The sequence below is a fragment of the Bos grunniens genome, chromosome 1 (assembly GCF_055505025.1).
Source record: "Bos grunniens cultivar Pamir isolate PY7600 chromosome 1, Bosgru_T2T1.0, whole genome shotgun sequence".
Lineage (NCBI taxonomy): Eukaryota > Metazoa > Chordata > Mammalia > Artiodactyla > Bovidae > Bos > Bos grunniens.
In genome coordinates, this window is record NC_141165.1 from 90480137 (window position 1) to 90501552 (window position 21416).

Below are 21416 nucleotides of genomic sequence, written 5' to 3' on the forward strand. Positions count from 1 at the left end.
ACCTAAATATAAGACATGACACCATAAAACCCCTAGAAGAGAACACAGGCAAAATATTCTTTGACATAAATCTTACCAATGTCTTCTTAGGTCAGTCTCCCGAGGCAAAAGAAAGAAAAGCAAAAACAAATTGGACTGAATTAAATTTATAAGCTTTTGCACAGTAAAGGAAACCACACACAAAACAGAAAAAAAAAAAAAAAAAAAAAACACCCACAGAATGGGAGAAAATATTCACAACTGATGTGATCAACAAAGGCTTACTTTCCCAAATATACAAACAGCACATACAGCTCAATATCTTAAAAACCAACCAATCAAATATGGGCAGAAGACCTAAGTAGAAACTTCTAAAAGAAACCATCAGGCACAGAAAAACACATCAAGAATCATCAAGAAAACCACAATGAGGTATCACTTCAAGCCTGTCAGCATGGCTGACATCAAAAAGACCACAAGTAACAAATGTTGGCAAGGATGCAGAGAAACAGGAAGCCCTCATGCACTGTTGGTGGGAATGAAAACTGATACAGCCACTAGGGAGAACCATATAGAGGGTCCTTTAAAAACCAAAAATAAAGTTACTATATGATCTGGCAATCTCACTCCTAAGCATATATACAGAAGAGACAAAAACTCTAAAAGATACATGCACCCCAGTGTTCACGGCAGCATTTACAACAGCCAAGACATGGATGACACAGTCACACACACACCTATACACATACATAGACACACACGCACACACATAAAATGGAATATTACACAGCTGAAAAAGATAATGGAAGTTGCCATTTGGAGTAACATGAATGGACCTAGAGGTTATCATACTAAGTGAAGTCAGACAGAGGAAGACAAATATCGTATGGTATCACTTAGATGTGGAATATAAAATATGAAATGAACTTACTTACAAAACAGAAATAGATTCACAGACACAGGAAATAATCTTATGGTTACCAAAGAGAATGGAGGGGGAGGGATAAATTCAGTTTGGGATTAACAGATACACACATATATTAGATAAACAACAAGGATCTACTATGTAGCATAGGGAACTATATTCAATCTCTTGTAACATAATAGAAAATAATCTGAAAAAGTATGTATTATGTATAACTGAATCACTTTGCTGTAAACTAAAACACCACACTTAAATCAGCTATACTTGAACTTTAAAAAAAAAAACACAGTAAGACTGCACAAATTTAAAGTAGGAAAAATAAGGGGAAAAAAAGTATGAAGATGAAAAATCGAGCCTGGAACAAGGCAAAATAAAGAAAAAAAGCCAAAAAAGGGCAAGACATGGTAATCTACACTTGCCATGGTGGGCCCAGTTTTGGCTCTGTAGATTCACTTTAGCAGCCAGTGCTAAAATGAACCAGTATCTATTTCTCCTTGAGGTTCTTAAGAAAATACTATATGATATAATGACATTCTGAATAATATCCTGACAATGTGCTGTGCTGTGCTTAGTCACTCAGTCGTTTCTGACTCTCTGAGACCCCATGGACTGTAGCCCGCCAGGCTCCTCTGTCCATGGGGATTCTCCAGGCAAGAATACTGGAGTGGGCTGCCATGCCCTCCTCCAGGGAATCTTCCCAACCCAGGGATCAAACCCAGGTCTCCTGCATTGCAGGTGGATTTTTTTTACCATCTGAGCCACACTGCAATGAGCTTCATAAGGTTCAACACAAAGCACAATTCAGAAAGAAAACAAACACGGGAGAGGTAAACAATGTGCTCTTTATACCCAGCTTTTGCTCTCTGCCTTGAACCAGGAAGAGATTTCAGGATACCTGGCACAGCAGAAAGATCCTTTAGGCAATGCTCCCGTAACATTTATCTTTTAACTAATGTTTTGGTAAAACTGAGTGACAATGAACTTGAGATTGTGCTCTTTGTCAAGTGCCTCCTATAACTGGTCTGCTGAATACAGACCTATGTACCTTGACAGAAAGTTTTGGGTTGGATTACCATTCTTATGTGAAAGCTAAACGGCCTAACAGGGAAGAATCTAAACAGAAGGCTGCTTCATCTTGGTGATTCTGCGGGTAGGCAGTGGGTCCCAGTTCTACTACCTGAGTGTTTGATGAGCGTCAGGGCAGGGTATGTGGAGTCCTAATGGGCTCAGGATAGAGAACTAGCCTACTCAGTAGTATGTAGGGAGTGATTATATCTAGATGAATGAATTTGAGTGCTAACTTTTTTTCCCTCCTTATATTACTTTTGAAACTAGAGAGAGGAAAGTACTTCAAAAATGCATGGAAGGAGGCACAGGGTCCAGGGTGTTGCAGATGGTAGGAGAAGAACCCTGAAAGCATATATACACTGATGTAAGAGCTTGGATCCAGTGAGGGAGCAATGTGGATGGAGTCCTCTAGGCACTGAAGATGGGCCTGCAGGGTGGGAGGAACCAGGGACAACTGCTAAGAACACTGAATTGCTCTATTAAGAGCATCTGAGATCCCACCAACCACAACTACTCAAGTTGACAAATGTTTTATGTGAACTGGTATTTCCAACTGAAGTGTTGTAATCCTCAGGAAAAGTGATGTACTTTCCATTTGAGGGGACATAAAAAAATAAAATGCATTTAAATAAGGCCACAAGGTTGCCCTCCATTCTACAGGGAGCAATAAGAACCAGTATGTTAAGCAGTGCCTGTTCAGAATTACCAGCACAAGGATAAACGGTGGCCCAGGCCCAGAGAAGAGACTGCTAGGGTGACTCGTGAGATCGTGCTTTGGGCTTGATGGTGTCCTGAGACCACCTACAAGTCAGACTATAGCAGGTTTTCCTTAGTAAAGTGTATAAAGCACCTATTAGGGCCATGAGTACATACCAGCCTGATTTCTGCTGGGATATGCACGAAGAAATTACAGTAGAGATAAGAATTTGAAGTCATACTTATTTCCAGCATGCTCTCCCAGAAGAATACAACTGTCACTTGAGCTAAGAAGGACCAAGGCTCTCCTGCTGAAATAATTCTAGTGAATATAATGTGTTATTTAATTTGACAGGCAAAAAGAGAAGGGCGCTGTTAAAGTTGTTGTAAACAGAAAGCAAAACCTACTTATCTTCCTAGAAAAAGATACCCTGAATGAACCCAGAACTTCTTCAATCATGACTTGATTCAGAAGCCAGAAGGCTCCAGAACAATTCCTTACTGGAAGAGAATGAATGTCCAGGAGCTTTGTTCCAAGTACCTGTCTCTGAAGAGGATGATGTCCCATGGGGAGACTGCAACTATTTCTTAGAATCTCTTTTGGCCAAGATGCAAACCATGAGGCAAGAGCAGTGGTTCTCAACTTGGAATGATTCCCAGGTCTGAAATGAACTCTGGGGCTCCTGGGTTGTGTAGCCAGACTCCAGGAATCAGCTCTGCCTACCAGTAGTCTGGTACTAATCCCAGGATCTGCTTCACCTGCCTCTGGGTGGGCAACAGGCTCAGATTCATCAGGACCCTATCACTGGCCAGCAGTGGGCCACCACTAGTGCCAGGGCTCCCCAGGGATCTGCAATCATGTACATACAAATACAATTGGCGACTCAGATAAAAAGAGGCAGCAGAGGAATATGTTCTAGGAGAAGGAATAAGATAAAACCCTAGAAGATGAACTAAGTGGAGATAGCCTACCTACATGAGAAAGACCTCAGAGTAATGATCATAAAGATGAGCAAAGAACTTGGAAGAAGAATGGGTGCACAGAACGAGAAGTTAGAAGTTTTTAAACGAGAAAACACAAAGAATAACCAGATGTCAAAAATACGGTAGCTGAAATGCAAACTACAGTAGAAGGAATCAACAGTAGACTAAATGATACAGAAAAATGGATCACTGAGCTGGGAGACAGAATAGTGAAAACCACTGCCACTGAGCAGAAAAAAATGAAAAGAAATAAGGACAGTTTAAGAGACCTCTGGGTCAACATCAAGCCCATTAAATTCACATTATAGGGGTCCCAGAAGGAGAAGAGCAAGAAAGAGTTTCAGAAATAATTGAAGAGATAATAGCTGAAAACTTTACTATCCTGAGAAATGAAAGTCATCCAAGTCCAGGAAGCACAGAATCTCATACAGGATTAACCCAAAGAGGAACACACCAAGAATACTGTAATCAAAAATCAAAATGACAAAAATTAAAGATAAACAGAGAATACTAAGAGCAGCAAGAGAAAAGTAACAAATTACATAGAATGACATTCCCACAAGGCTATCAGCTGATTTTCTAGTAGACTCTGCAGGCCAGATGGAAGTGACACGAAATATTTAAAGGAATGAAAGAGAAAAGCCTACAACCAGGAATAGTCTACCCAGCAAGGTTCTTATTCAGACTTGATGAAGAAATCAAAAACTTTACAGACAAGCAAAATCTAAGAGAATTCAGCACCACCAAAGTGGCCTTAACAAGAAATGTTAAACGAACATCTCTAGGCAAAAAAGAAAAGGCCACAGTTATGAAAAAGAAAATTATGGAATGAAAGAGCTCACTGGCAAAGGTAAAGTTAGGAAATCATTCACATACAAAGTTAGTAAAGGTAGGAAATTATACATATACAAAGATAGTAGGGAGATTAAGAGAGACAAGTAGTAAAGATCATCTGTATCTACAGTAAGCAGTTAAGGGATACACAAAACAATCAGATGTAAAATATGGGCTTCCCAGGTGGCACAATGTAAAGAGTCTACCTGCCACGCAGGAAACGCAAGAGACGTGGGTTTGATTCCTGGGTCAGGAAGATCTCCTGGAGAAGGAAATGGAAACCCACTCCAGTATTCTTGCCTGGAGAATTCCAAGGACAGAGAAGCCTGTTGGGTTACAGTCCATGAGGTTGCAAAGAGTCAGACATGACTGAGCTACTGAGCATGCACACATACACACACATGAGATCAAAAACAGTAGTCATTAGGAGAGGAATGTACAAACTCAGGTGTTTTTTTAAAATGTATTTGAAACTAAGAGATGAGCTCCTTAAAACAATCACATATATACGCAGACTGTTACATGAAAACCTCACGGTAACTGCAAACCAAAACTCTATAATAAATATACACACAACAAAGAAAAAGGAATACAAAATACACTAATTATACTCATATTAGAAGAGATGAGAACAAAAGAAGAAAGAAAAAAAGACCCACAAAACAAATCCATACTACACATAAAAAACAAACAATAAAGGCTTGTTGTAGAGCATCAGTTCAGTTCAGTTCAGTCACTCAGTTGTGTCCGACTCTTTGCAACCCCATGAATCGCAGCACGCCAGGCTTCCCTGTCCATCACCAACTCCTGGAGTTCACTCAAACTCACATCCATGGAGTTGGTGATGCCATCCAGCCATCTCATCCTCTGTCGTCCCCTTCTCCTCCTGCCCCAAATCCCTCCCAGCATCAGGGTCTTTTCCAATGAGTCAACTCTTTGCATGAGGTGGCCAAAGTATTCGAGTTTCAGCCTCAGCATCAGTCCTTCCAATGAACACCCAGGACTGATCTTCTTTAGGATGGACTGGTTGGACCTCCTTGCAGTCCAAGGGACTCTCAAGGGCCTTTTCCAACACCACAGTTCAAAAGCATCAATTCTTTGGTGCTCAGCTTTCTTCACAGTCCAACTCTCACATCCATACATGACCACTGGAAAAACCATAGCCTTGACTAGATGGACCTTTGTTGGCAAAGTAATGTCTCTGCTTTTGAATATGCTATCTAGGTTGGTCATAACTTTTCCTCTAAGGAGTAAGCGTCTTTTAATTTCATGGCTGCAATCACCATCTGCAGTGATTTTGGAGCCCCCAAAAATAAAGTCTGACACTGTTTCCACTGATCCACTGTTTCCCCATCTATTTGCCATGAAGTGATGGGACCACATGCCATGATCTTAGTTTTCTGAATGTTGAGCTTTAAGCCAACTTTTTCACTCTCCTCTTTCACTTTCATCAAGAGGTTCTTTAGTTCTTCACTTGCTGCCATAAGGGTGGTGTCATCTGCATATCTGAGGTTATTGATATTTCTCCCAGCAATCTTGATTCCAGCTTGTGCTTCTTCCAGCCCAGCATTTCTCATGATGTACTCTGGATAGAAGTTAAATAAGCAGGGTGACAATATACAGCCTTGATGTACTCCTTTTCCTCTTTGGAACCAGTCTGTTGTTCCATGTCCAGTTCTAACTGTTGCTTCCTGACCTGCATACAGGTTTCTCAAGAGGCAGGTCAGGTGGTCTGATATTCCCATCTCTTGAAGAATTTTCCACAGTTTATTGTGATCCACACAGTAAAGGCTTTGGCATAGTCAGTAAAGCAGAAAGAGATGTTTTTCTGGAACTCTCTTGCTTTTTCCATGATCCAGCGGATGTTGGCAATTTGATCTCTGGTTCCTCTGCCTTTTCTAAAACCAGCTTGAACATCTGCAAGTTTGCAGTTCACGTACTGCTGAAGCCTGGCTTGGAGAATTTTGAGCATTACTTTACTAGCGTGTGAGATGAGGGCAATTGTGCGGTAGTTTGAGCATTCTTTGGCATTGCCTTTCTTTGGGACTGGAAAGAAAACTGACCTTTTCCAGTCCTGTGGCCACTGCTGAGTTTTCCAAATTTGCTGGCATATTGAGTCCAGCACTTTCACAGCATCATCTTTCAGGATTTGAAATAGGTCAACTGGAATGCCATCACCTCCACTAGCTTTGTTCCTAGTGATACTTTCTAAGGCCCACTTGACTTCACATTCTAGGATGTCTGGCTCTAGGTGAGTGATCACACCATCATGATTATCTGGGTCATGAAGCTCTTTGTACAGTTCTTCTGTGTATTCTTGCCACCTCTTCTTAATATCTTCTGCTTCTGTTAGGTCCATATCATTTCTGTCCTTTATTGAGCCCATCTTTGCATGAAATGTTCCCTTGGTATCTCTAATTTTCTTGAAGAGATCTCTAGTCTTTCTCATTCTGTTGTTTTCCTCTATTTCTTTGCATTGATCGCTGAGGAAGGCTTTCTTATCTCTCCTTGCTATTCTTTGAACTCTGCATTCAAATGGGAATATCTTTCCTTTTCTCCTTTGTTTTTCACTTCTCTTTTTTTCACAGCTATTTGGAAGACCTCCCCCAGCCATTTTGCTTTTTTGCATTTCTTTCCCACGGGGATGGTCTTGATCCCTATCTCCTGTACAATGTCACGAACCTCCATACATAGTTCATCAGGCAGTCTGTCTATCATAAGGAACTATATTCAATATCTTATAATAACTTATAATGGAAAATAATAGATGTGTGTGTATATATATATATATATATATATATATATATAACTGAATAACTCTGCTGTATACCTGAAACACTGTAAATTAGATATATGTCAATAAAAAATCTAAAACATTGACAAAAAAGCAGTGAGTATATACATATACATGATTACGTTAAATGTAAATGAACTAAATGCTCCAACCAAAAAATACAGACTGAATGGAAGAAAAACAAGACCCATATATATGCTGCCTAAAGAGACTCATTTCAGATCTAGGGACACATACAGACTGAAAGTGAGAGGATGAAAAAAGGTATTTCATGCATGTGAGTATTGCTACCTAAAGTAGCAATACTCATATCAATCAGACAAAATAGACTTTAAAATACTGTTATAAGTGAAAAAGAGAGACAGTATAATGATCAAGTGATCAATCCAAGAAAACATAACCATTTTAAATATATCTGCACCCAACACAGGAGCTCCTCAATATGTAAGGTAAAAATTAACCGACATAAAAGGAGAAATTGAGAGTAAGACAATATTAGTATGGGACTTTAATATCCCATTTATATCCAGACAGAAAATCAATAAGGAAACACAGACCTTGATAACACATTAGACTAAATGGACTTACTTGATACATTTAGAGTATTCCATATGAAAGCAGCAGAATACAATCTTTCCTTTTTTTTTTTTTTTTTTGTCCTCTGAGGCATTTTATTTGTATGTATTACATCCCTAGAAAAAGAATCCAAGGATTTTCCCTCCTGTATGTTTTCGTCTTGCTTCTTCATGGTCCATGATGCCAGCTGAGGTTGTCAGTACAATGAAACCAAACTGACGGGATGGGAGCAGGTTATTCTGCCATTTTTCTAGATCTTTGAGTTGCACATCAAATCTAGGGCTGATCACTCCACACTTATTTAGCCTGCCTGTGAGGTTCACAATAATTTTCCCAGCCCTGTGATCATCAATGATTTCAAATTCGCCAATGTAACTATGCTTCATCATCACTGTTAGAAACCTGACGATGACTTTGGAGCACGGCCTAATAAGGACCTGGCGTTTGCCTCTCTTTTCGGCATTGTTGATACTCTTGAGAGCATCAGCCAGGACATTCATACGCACCATTCTGGCGGCACGGAAAGATGGCGGAAAGAGAGAATACAATCTTTTCAAGTGCACATGGAACATTCTCCACGACAGGTCATATGCTGGATCACAGAGCCAGTTTCAGTAAATTTAAGAAAACTGAAATCATATCAAGCATCTTTTCCAACCACTATGAGACTAAAAATCAACTATAAGAATAAACTGCAGAAAACACAGACACGTGGAGGCTAAGCAATATGCTACTAAACAACCAATGGATCAGTGAAGAAACCAAACAGAAAATAAAAAAACCTAGAGACAAATGAAAACAAAACCACAACAATCCAAAACCTCTGGGATGCAGCAAAAACAGTTCTAAGAGGGAAGTTTTTAAACAATATAAGTTTGCCTCAGGAAATAAGAAAATCTCAAATAAACAAATTAACCTTACACCTAAAGCAACTAGAGAAAGAAAAAACAAAACCAAAAGTTAGTAGAAGGAAAGAAATTATAAATGTCAGAGCAGAAATAAATTAAACAAAGACTAAAAAAAAACAACAGCAAAGATCAATGAAACTAAAAGCTGGTTTTTTGAAAAGATAAACAAAACTGATAAACCTTTAGCCAGACTCATTAGGGAAAAAGAAAAAGTGAGAAGGCCTAAATCAATAAAATCAGAAATGAAAAGGGAGAAGTTACAGCCCACACCACAAAAATACAAAGGATCACAAGAGACTATTATGAAAAACCATATGCAAATAAAATGGGAACCTTGAAGAAATGGACAAATTCTTAGAAAGGTACAATCTCCCAAGACTGAACCAGGAAGAAATAGAATATATTAACAGACCAATAACTAGTATTGAAATTGAACTGTATTTTTAAAACTCCCAACAAATAAAAGTTTAGAACCAGATAGCTCCATGGGTGAGTTGTAGCAAACATTTAGGGAAGAGTTAACACCTCTCCTGCTGGAACTATTCCAAAAAATTGCACAGGAAGGGATACTTCCTAACTCATTCTATGGGCTACCATCACCCTGATACCAAAACCAGACAAAGATACCAACAACACCAAAAAAATAACAGACCAGTATCATTGATGAACATAGATGCAAAAATCCTCAACAAAATACTAGAAAACCAAATCCAACAATAACTTAAAAGGCCCATACACCATGATCAAATGGGATTTATCCCAGGGATGCAAGGATTTTTCACCACCCACAAATCAATCAGTATGATACACTACATTAGCGAACTGAAGAACAAAAACTATACAATGATCTAAATAGATGCAGAAAAAGCTTTTGATAAAATGTAATATTGGTTATGGTAAAAACTCTCCAAAAAGTGGGCACAGAAAGAACATACCTCAAAACAGTAAAGGCCATATATAAAAAAGCCCACAGCTAACATTACACTAAACAGTGAAAAGCTGAAAGCATTCCCTCTAAGATCAGGAAAAAGACAAGAATGCCCACTCTTGCCACTTTTATTCAATACAGTTTTGGAAGTCCTAGCCATGGCAATCAAAGAAGAGAAAGAAATAAAAGGAATCCAAATTGGAAAGGAAGAAGTAAAACTGTCATTGTTTGCAGATGACATGATACTCATACACAGAAAATCCTAAGGATGCCACCAGGAAAACTACTAGAGTTCATCAGTGAACTGGATAAAGCTGTAGGACCAAAATTAACATAAGGAAATGTTGCATTTCTACATGCTAACAAAAAAAATATACAAAAAGAGAAATTAATTTAGTTACTTTCTATAGCTAGGAGAGAAAATCAAACCAGCTGACTTCAGAGTGACTGACAGCTCTTCACTAGGCACTACAGAAGAGCAACGACAATGCACTGATTTTCCAGCACTGTTTTTATTCCAGGTACTTGTCAAGAAGTAAACGTTTAGAAAAGTGGAAACTTTTAAATATGGCTGAAAGGTTTTAAATAGACTCAGAGGAACTGCTTTTCCTTTAAAATAAATTACTGAAAAATAAAAGCTGCTTACAACCCTAAATTCAGCACTCACGAGACAGTCTCTGGAATTTCATCTTCCTTTTTGAAGCGACCTGACCATATTAGAATCTTCTTCTCCCAATCCGTAGGCTTATGCAATGGCACTCTGTGGCTGTAAGTGTCTGAGAAAAACAAGAGAAAATATCTGATTTATATGAGATTGACTCCCAAATTTAGCAACAGAAAAATGCTATTTGTGCTTTTTAGCTATTCACTAAACAGAATTATTGAGAAATCTCAAGTTAATTAGAGCTTTATTTGAATGGAATTTCTTAGGTTGCTCATTTATTTCTTAAATGAAATTCAAAAATTTTCTAAGGACTGAGATGAAATAAAAGCGTTTTTTCCCCAATATAAGCCCCAGCTTATACTGAAAGCTGACAGAACACCATGAACAAAGATACAAAGGTGAGAAGGATGAACTAAGAAGGGAACAGCATGGGAGCCTGTTTGACTTAGGTAGAATTTTTAAGTCTGTAAGGTAAAATCAGATTATAAAAGAACCTGAATGGCAGGCTAAGGCTTTTAGACCTGACTCATGAACTATTGTACTTAGTTTAATCTGCACAGTGGCTGGAAAGAGAAAGGATAGGACAGAGTGGACAAGACCAAATAGGAGATTATAATACAAGCTATTACAATACAAGGGTGAGTTGTTATAGTCTCAACTAGAGTGGTAACAGTGGGAAGAGAGACAAAAAGTCAATCTGAAAGAATTTGGAGATTAACATAAAGACAGATTCATGAAGAACCTCAAACTTGGATGATTAAAACAAAAGCAGTATTGTTAACCAAAATAAGGCGACTGAAAACAACCAGTCAGGAGAGGAAAAAGTACTAATGCCATTTTAGATCTACTGGGTCTAAATTCACGCCATCTGGGTAAGTTTCATTAATGAGTTGGGAGTGGAGACAACCACTGGTGCAAAGAAAGAGCCAGTGAGGATGATAGACGCAGAAGAGCAGGGGCTGAGCTTTGGTGCATGACCCAGAAAGGACAAAGAAGCAGCAGAGGAAAATGGAGCAGCTGAAACAGGCAGAACCACAGACTATAAAAGAGTCTTTCAAAGGAAGGGGAAGTCATTGAAGACGAGAAGCAGAAAAAGGGGATCACAGAATATCAGAGTTACAAAGGACCTTGGAGATAATCTCATCTAACTTTCATGTACTGCTGACATCTCTCTTGCAGACAGACCATCTCCTTGACTACGTCACCTTTGTTTAAGCTGCACCTTTCACTTAATCAGAAGCCAACAGCAAGAGGAACAGAAAAGTCACTAGGGAAAAAAATCCATAAAGAACCAAAGGCAAGCAAAGACATTCAGAAGTACAGAAATAGTATTGCTGTAAGGGAGAAGACTCTTGAGAGTCCCTTGGACTGCAAGGAGATCCAGCCAGTCCATTCTGAAGGAAATCAGCCCTGGGATTTCTTCGGAAGGAATGATGCTGGGGCTGAGGCTCCAGTACTTTGGCCACCTCATGCGAAGAGTTGATTCATTGGAAAAAGACTCTGATGCTGGGAGGGATTGGGGGCAGGAGGAGAAGGGGACGACAGAGGATGAGATGGCTAGATGGCATCACTGACTCGATGGACGTGAGTCTGAGTGAACTCCAGGAGTTGGTGATGGACAGTGAGGCCTGGTGTGCTGCAATTCATGGGGTCGCAAAGAGTCGGACACAACTGAGCGACTGAACTGAACTGAACTGAATCTTTTAGCACTTGGTATTTTCTCTATAGCTTATTTTTACTTTATGTACTACATGCTCATTAAAGACAATTCAGAAAGTACAGATGTAAAAAGAGAAAAAGATAAAAACCATGCTTAATTCTCCTCTCATAGTATGAGCACTATCTTTATTTTGGTATGTTTCCTAAATCTTATCACCATACATAGGTACATATATGTAATTTCTATATGTACCATTCTTGGGCTTACACACAATATAAAATTTTGTACCCTGTCTTGTTCATTAACATTATGACAAAAACTTTCCATGCCAGTATGTTGTATTTATAAGCACCATTTCCAACAGTTGCACAACTCATCAAGTAGATCTAATGTATAATTAATCATTCCCAGATTATTTAACATTTAGACTAATTTCTCATTTTCCTTTACATGTGTGTATAAATATATAGAGATACACATATATATACATATATGTAAACAAATGGGAACAGCTTTACAATCAAAGCTTTTTCCACATAAAGGGATTATTCCTTAGGATAGATCCCCAGAAGTGAAATACCAGGTCAAGGGGTATAAATACTTTTAACTTCTTAATAAATATTCTTTGAGAACAGTTCTTTTCCACCCACCAGTACCTATCTGGCCCTAGTGTAGGGCCCAGAAGAAGCAATTCCCATGAAGAAGCAATGAGCAAGTAGTTCCTGGGGCCATACAGTTTAAATATTATGCTTCTTCCTTCCAGTGCTGACAGTGACAGAACTTGGAGTTAGGGATAGGACTAAACATGGCTGAAGTTAACGTACAAGCCAGTGCATAGCCCTAAGTATATTATACCCAAATGTCATTTTTTGATTTGGTTCATCTTTGAGGCTGACCAATCCAATCCCAAAGAAATGCCAAAGAATGCTCAAACTACTGCACAATTGCACTCATCTCACATGCGAGTAAAGTAATGCTCAAAATTCTCCAAGCCAGGCTTCAGCAATATGTAAACCGTGAACTTCCAGATGTTCAAGCTGGTTTTAGAAAACGCAGAGGAACCAGAGATCAAATTGCCAACATCCGCTGGATCATGGAAAAAGCAAGAGAGTTCCAGAAAAACATCTCTTGCTGCTTTACTGACTATGCCAAAGCCTTTACTGTGTGGATCACAATAAACTGTGGAAAATTCTGAAAGAGATGGGAATACCAGACCACCTGACCTGCCTCTTGAGAAACCTGTATGCAGGTCAGGAAGCAACAGTTAGAACTGGACATGGAACAACACACTGGTTCCAAAGAGGAAAAGGAGTACGTCAAGGCTGTATATTGTCACCCTGCTTATTTAACTTCTATGCAGAGTACGTCACAAGAAACGCTGGGCTGGAAGAAGCACAAGCTGGAATCAAGATTGCTAGGAGAAATATCAATAACCTCAGATATGCAGACGACACCACCCTTATGGAAGAAAGTGAAGAAGAATTAAAAAGCCTCTTGATGAAAGTGAAAGAGGAGAGTGAAAAAGTTGGCTTAAAGCTCAACATTCAGAAAACTAAGATCATGGCATGTGGTCCCATCACTTCATGGCAAATAGATGGGGAAACAGTGGAAACAGTGTCAGACTTTATTTTTGGGGGCTCCAAAATCACTGCAGATGGTGACTGCAGCCATGAAATTAAAAGACGCTTACTCCTTGGAAGGAAAGTTATGACCAACCTAGACAGCATATTCAAAAGCAGAGACATTACTTTGCCAACAAAGGTCCATCTAGTCAAGGCTATGGTTTTTCCAGTGGTCATGTATGGATGTGAGAGTTGGACTGTGAAGAAAGCTGAGCGCCAAAGAATTGATGCTTTTGAACTGTGGTGTTGGAGAAGACTCTTGAGAGTCCCTTGGACTGCAAGGAGATCCAACCAGTCCATTCTGAAGATCAGTCCTGGGTGTTCTTTGGAAGGACTGATGCTAAAGCTGAAACTCCAATACTTTGGCCACCTCATGCGAAGAGCTGACTCATTGAAAAAGACTCTGATGCTGGGAGGGATTGGGGGCGAGAGGAGAAGGGGACGACAGAGGATGAGATGGCTGGATGGCATCACCGACTTGATGGACATGAGTTTGAGTGAACTCCGGGAGTTGGTGATGGACAGGAAGACCTGGCGTGCTACAATTCATGGGGTTGCAAAGAGTTGGACACGACTGAGCGACTGAACTGAACTGAACTTAATATTTACTTTGGTGCATCTATCATCTACAGAAAGCTCTAGTCAAATCCTTGAGGTAAGAGATGAAAATGACAAACGGGAAAAATGAAGAAATCACTGCCACATGTAAGCACAACTATATTATGTACAATTTGGGAGGCCTGAACTACATGATAGGGACCCCTGTGATCACCTCTCTTAGGTCCTTTTGATTCCAGGTTGTTCTAGTCTTTGGGAGCTGCCTAGTCCATAACTGGAAAGACAAATAAAAACTTACGTTGGTCTGGAGGCTTTGGACTTTCCTGGGGTTTGCTGCAAAATCCATTTGTTCTCTTCAAATCAGAGTTTCTGGTAAGCCTTAAAGATGAGAAAGCGTCTCTTTCACATGACCTAAAACAACTTCCTAGAAAAGAGAAAAAAAATGTTTCGGATAAAGGAAATTTGATATCTTACAATGAAAAATGCCTGCAAAATACATATTTATAAAAATTAACTCACTTAAAAAATTAATATCCTACTCTATGTAAGATACATGTACTATATTTAAAGCACTATACTTAGTGCTATCTTAAAATATGCATGTTTTGCTGGTTAGGAAATTAGGAATTTACAATATATTTTATTGGCTTTAAGTTTTATAAAAGTACTTCTCACATGTTTTATAACAATAATGATTCTGTTATGAATCATTATTGTTAGTATAACCCTCAGTGTTAGCATGAACATTTTTAATCAATAATTAATCAGAATTCAAAGCAGAGACAGCCAGAAACAGTTCTGATGAGGGTAAAAGGGGATAATTCTGAGTATGGGGGTGGGGAGTCATACAAGAGGCTAGGGCTGATCCTCAGTCAAAGGATCATCACAAAAGAGCCCTAGGGCCCTAGGATGTGGAAGGGAGCACTACAGAAGAACGAAACAGAAAAGAAAGCTGGAAAGGCAGCAATAATAAATCTGATCAAGATCCTGATGCTCCATGATGCTCTGGGTGACAAAGAATGGGATACCCACCCAAGATTTGCCTTTAGTGTGACAAGAATGAGGCCTCACAGCTTTGTGCTTAAAACTTCACAGAATTCAAGCAGTTTTAAAAAGCTATTTGTTAATGGATAAACACTCTATACCTTTGAAGTTCCAGAAGCCTAACAGAGTGTCATTGTAGCTTCAGAGTTTGAAGCAGTAAGGGGAGGAAAGAGAGGAAAGAGCAGTAAAATGTGGTTACAGGACTGGACCTCCCAAAGCTGGTGAGAACCATAATTACCTTGCTTTTTCTTTCTCTTGCTATTAAGAAAATCTTTAAACATAGCAATCTTAAAAAAAAATCACTGTGGACTTCTCATGGACACGTTTATATTTGTGTAAAGATTTTTAAAAGAACACTTTTATTGATACATAATTTCACATTAAAAATTCATCCTTTTAAATGTGTAAAACAAAGAATCACCTTCTGCTTCAATATTCTGCTAGATAGGAATTAATCAGAGAGAGAAGGGTGTAAAAGATGGAGGAGGGAGTTAGCTTTGCTGTCCACTAATAACTGGACAGAAACTTCCTTAAATGCCTTTCACCAATAAGTTTGCCAGCTTTTGCTGAAGGGCTCTGTGTGCATTTAGGGGGCATGCTATGGGGGTGGGTATGGAAGAAGCTGTTTGCATTGTATTAGCTCTGAGTAAGGTTTTTTTTTAAAAAAAGGCAAGCCCGCTAAGTGAGGGTTTCCACGGAACAGACAGACCAAACAGTAACAGTCCTCTGGGGGTAGGGGTTTGCAGAGCTCCAAATCCATTCTGCCTTTTTCAGTGTCTGCTATATTTTTCAGAGCTACATGATTTCAAGGTATTGGTTTCAAAGTATTACTGTGAAGCCAAGAGGAGACAGGAATTAACATTCCATGGGCCTTGCTGTTCTTACCATGACTGAGTCATTTTCTTGGACAAATGCTACACAGATTGTCACAAGCCTCTGGTTATTCCCTAGAGTTCTGAAAAAGTTGACTCTAAGACTATGGTCATATTTTCATTGCTTTTATATAGGGGTGAATTTTCAGAGGTCCTATTTTCAGAGTGAATTGTCAGATTCACTAACATACCTTAAACTGGAACCTCTATTTGTATCAAGATTTGTGGTTGCCTGCAGTCTGATTTCTTTCACAAGAGGCAATTTCTTTCATTTATTTCAGTTTTCCAGGCAGCAGTCCCAGAAAGCTTTGCCTGGGTCTGAGTAACCACACTACCAGTGCCACCTAGTGACAGCACGTGTACGCTGTAAGAAAAGTAGATAAATCATAATTGATCTTAGTTTGTTTCCACATTTTAAATGTAGATAATGTAGTATTTACTTCAACAAGGCTGGATTTCAAGTTTAAATGGAAAATACACGTAAGCGCATTTGGCAAGATGCTTGAAACATGGCAGGTACTCTAAACGTTAAGTTTGCTTCCTTAAACACTAATCTTCAAAACATTTCCAGAGCACTTCAATTTTATCCCTAAGATGGTCAGAATTTCTGACCAAGGTAGTTTTAAATTGTTATCAGGGCACGGATAAATTCCATGAACCTCTTCTAAAGTTCTTCATAGCTTTCAAGATTAAAACCAAAATATTTAATGCTGTGATCTCAAACTTCAGGATGCATCAGAACCACCCAAATGGCTCGGTAAAATGCCAATCATAAGCACACCTATCTCCAGTTTTAGAAACAGTTTTGGGTTGAATCTGCATTTTTAACAAGCTCTTCGGTGAAGCTTCTACTGCTGCTTTGAAACCGCACTTTGATAACTACAGGGTTTTGCATTTTTTTTTTTCAGTTCAGTTCAGTCGATCAGTCCTGTCCGACTCTTTGCAACCCCATGAATCACAGCACGCCAGGCCTCCCTGTCCATCACCAACTCCCGGAGTTCACTCAAACTCATGTCCATCGTGTCGGTGATGCCATCCAGCCATCTCATCCTCTGTTGTCCCCTTCTCCTCTTGTCCCTAATCCGTCCCAGCATCAGAGTCTTTTCCAGTGAGTCAACTCTTCGCATCAGGTGGCCAAAGTACTGGAGTTTCAGCTTTAGCCTTTAGGATGGACTGATTGGATCTCCTTGCAGTCCAAGGGACTCTCAAGAGTCTTCTCCAACACCACAGTTCAAAAGCATCAATTCTTCGGTGCTCAGCTTTCTTCACAGTCCAACTCTTACATCATACGTGACCACTGGAAAAACCATAGCCTTGATTAGACGGACCTTTGTTGGCAAAGTAATGTCTCTGCTTTTCAATATGCTATCTAGGTTGGTCATAACTTTCCTTCTAAGGAGTAAGCATCTTTTAATTTCATGGCTGCAATCATCATCTGCAGTGATTTTGGAGCCCCCCAAAATAAAGTCTGACACTGTTTCCCCATCTATTTGCCATGAAGTGATGGGACCACATGCCATGATCTTCGTTTTCTGAACGTTGAGTTTTAGGCCAACATTTTCACTCTCCTCTTTCATCAAGAGGCTTTTTAGTTCTTCACTTTCTTCCATAATGGTGGTGTCATCTGCATATCTGAGGTTATTGATATTTCTCCCGGCAATCTTGATTCCAGCTTGTGCTTCTTCCAGCCCAGCATTTCTCATGATGTACTCTGGATAGGAGTTAAATAAGCAGGATGACAATATACAGCCTTGATGTACTCCTTTTCCTCTTTGGAAACAGTCTGTTGTTCCATGTCCAGTTCTAACTGTTGCTTCCTGACTTGCATATAGGTTTCTCAAGAGGCAGGTCAGGTGGTCTGGTATTCCCATCTCTTGAAGAATTCTCCACAGTTTATTGTGATCCACACAGTCAAAGGCTTTGGCATAATCAATAAAGCAGCCAAGAGATGTTTTTCTGGAACTCTCTTGCTTTTTCCATGATCCAGTGGATGTTGGCAATTTGATCTCTGGTTCCTCTGCCTTTTCTAAAACCAGCTTGAACATCTGCAAGTTTGCAGTTCACGTATTGCTGAAGCCTGCCTTGGGGAATTTTGAGCATTACTTTACTAGCATGTGAGATGAGGGCAATTGTGCGGTAGTTTGAGCATTCTTTGGCATTGCCTTTTTTTGGGATTGGAAAGAAAACTGACCTTTTCCAGTCCTGTGGCCACTGCTGAGTTTTCCAAATTTGCTGGCATATTGAGTGCAGCACTTTCACAGCATCATCTTTCAGGATTTGAAATAGCTCAACTGGAATTCCATCATCTCCACTAGCTTTGTTTGTAGTGATGCTTTCTAAGGCCCACTTGACTTCGCATTCCAGGATGTCTGGCTCTAGGTCAGTGATCACACCATCGTGATTATCTGGATCGTGAATCTCTTTTTTGTACAGTTCTTCTGTGTATTCTTGTCACCTCTTCTTAGTATCTCCTGCTTCTGTTAGGTCCATATCATTTCTGTCCTTTATTGAGCCCATCTTTGAATGAAATGTTCCCTTGGTATCTCCAATTTTCTTGAAGAGATCTCTAGTCTTTCCCATTCTGTTGTTTTCCTCTATTTCTTTGCATTGATCGCTGAGGAAGGCTTTCTTATCTCTCCTTGCTATTCTTTGGAACTCTGCATTCAGATGCTTATATCTTTCCTTTGTTTCCTTTGCTTTTCACTTCTCTTCTTTTCACAGCTATTTGTAAGGCCTCCTCAGATGGCCACTTTGCTTTTTTGCATTTCTTTCCCATGGGGATGGTCTTGATCCCTGTCTCCTGTACAATGTCATGAACCTCCGGCCATAGTTCATCAGGCACTCTGTCTATCAGATCTAGTCCCTTAAAATTTTTTTTTAAACCATGGTAAAAAACATATAACACAAAATTTACCATTTTAACCACTTTTAAGTGTACAGTGCTATGGCATTAAGTACTTCACATTGTTTTGCCACCATCATCACCATCCGGGGCTTCCCAGGTGGCTCAGTGGTAAAGAATTTGCCCTCCAGTGCAGGAGACAGGGGTTTGATCCCTGGGTCAGGAAGATCCACTGGAGGAGGAAATGGCAACCAACCCCAGTATTCTTGCCTGGGAAATCCCATGGGCAGAAGAGCCTGGCAGGCTGCAGTCCATGGGGGTCGCAGAGAGTTGGACATGACTGAGCACGCACACACCACCACCATCCATCTTCAGGACTTTTTCATCTTCCCCAGGGGACCACTAGTTTAATGTGACCCTTCCCACACCATCCTGTCCTATCCCCTTCTGGCAGGTACTGAGACAGAAAGGAACCAAGTTAACTGACAGCGAGCTCTACTGTCTAAAGAGGAAACAGAAAAAGAAACAATACTTATCTCCTTAGGTACCATCCTTTCCCATCCCTCTTAATTAGAACAGAGGAAGTTTAGAAAAATAGAACAGAGACAGTTTAGAAAAGTAAAAGACAAGTTGCCTCTTAGCTCAGTTCACTTCAGTTCAGTTCAGTTGCTCAGTCGTGGCCGACTCTTTGCAACCCTATGAGCTGTAGCACGCCAGGCCTCCCTGTCCATCACCAACTCCTGGAGTTCACTCAAACTCATGTCCATCGAGTCGGTGATGCCATCTAGCCATGTCATCCTCTGTTGTCCCTTTCTTCTCCTGCCCCCAACCCCTCCCAGCATCAGAATCTTTTCCAATGAGTCAACTCTTCGCATGAGGTGGCCAAAGTATTGGAGTTTCAGCTTCAACATCAGTCCTTCCAATGAACACCCAGGACTGATCTCGTTTAGGACGGACTGGTTGGATCTCCTTGCAATCCAAAGGACTCTCAAGAGTCTTCTCCAAAACCACAGTTCAAAAGCATCAATTCTTCAGAGCTCAGTTTTCTTTATAGTCCAATTCTCACATCCATACATGACTACTGGAAAAACCATAGCCTTGACTAGACAGACCTTTGTTGACAAAGTAATGTCTCTGCTTTTTAATATGCTGTCTAGGTTGGTTACAACTTTCCTTCCAAGGAGTAAGCGTCTTTTAATTTCATGGCTACAATCACCATCTGCAGTGATTTTGGAGCCCCAAAAAATAAAGTCAGTTCAGGTTAAAACAAAAATGTTACCATGTACACCTACTTACTGTCAGTCACACAAATGCACATTTGGAGACAGTTATTCATTCAAAAAATAGTACTTGTCAGGTATTATTCTAGGCAATATAAAAAACAGATGAAAATTTATGCCAGATGAGCTTATATTCTACTGGAGGAAGGTGGGGGGGAAGTATATATATAGTTAGATAGTAAATGCCAGAGAGAAAAAATAAACAAAGGGGAAACAAAATGTTTGTGTGCTTAAAATGTGGTGTGTGTGTGAGAGAGAAAGATTTTAGATAGGGTAGTAAGAGAAGTTCTCTATGAGAATGGCATGAAGGAAGTCAGGGAGCTAGCATGCAGGTATCTAGTGGAAGGATACTCCAAACAGAAATAACAGTAAGTGCAAAGGCCCTAAAGTGGTTCCAGGGACACAGCGAGGCGGCCAGCATGGCCAGAACAGAGGAATAATGAAAAGAGAGCGGGACTTGAGGTTACAGACACACCTGGGATGGAAGAATAGGGACTTCAAGGCAAGAGAGGTTTACCTAGATCAGAAAATATCTCCCAACCTTTTCTTACTACAACTTCACACTGGATGCCAGTAATTTTTCTCTCCCTAAGGTATAAATGGTATTAAAGCATAAGTAAACATAATATTATACATATTAGAAACAACAGACTATTGGAAAAAATAATTTAAAAACCCAGCATCACTTAAAAAAATATATGAAGTCTTGATGTGATTTTGGTACTTATTCTGCAACTACAATAAAATTGAAGCATAAAAGTTTTACTATCATTATTAAGACTACTTTTCTTTCTCAAAGAGATAAGAATTTATTGCCCCAGACATCCAAGCCAAAAATTTTCCATCCTCTGGTGGATCACAATTAAAAACAAACAAAAAACCCAAAAGAAAAACAGCCCTTTAACCCTCTGGCTTCACTCGCAGCCTGTCCCTGGGTGACCAAATCTGTGTCCCCAGGGCCTTAGCAGGAAGTCAAGCCTCACTGTGCCTGTAAGGCTCTGACTGTCAAATGGCTTGTTAATCTTAAGAGTAGCTGTCCTTAAGCTTTAGTATGCAACACAATCACCCAGAGGACTCGTAATACATTCTACTGGACCCCATTTCCAGAGTTTCTGATTCAGTAAGTGTATGTGGAGCCTGAGAATTTCCATTTCCAACAATATCCCAGGTGATGCCAATCCT

The 21416-nt window shown here is 39.8% G+C and overlaps 1 protein-coding gene and 1 pseudogene across 2 annotated transcripts in view; both read right to left on the minus strand.

Moving 5' to 3' along the window:
* Nucleotides 1-21416, minus strand: part of FAM162A (family with sequence similarity 162 member A) — a 40708-nt gene that overhangs the window by 5473 nt on the left and 13819 nt on the right. The window contains exons 2-3 of the mRNA XM_086403338.1: nt 14495-14620; nt 10360-10468 (exon numbers count right to left, since the gene is read on the minus strand). Coding sequence (XP_086259464.1) covers nt 10360-10468; nt 14495-14620 — 235 coding nt within the window. The remainder of the gene's footprint in view (nt 1-10359; nt 10469-14494; nt 14621-21416) is intronic.
* LOC147379891 (small ribosomal subunit protein uS8 pseudogene) lies at nt 3778-8443 on the minus strand (annotated as a pseudogene). The gene has a single exon (XR_015164663.1). The product of XR_015164663.1 is annotated as a small ribosomal subunit protein uS8 pseudogene (transcript).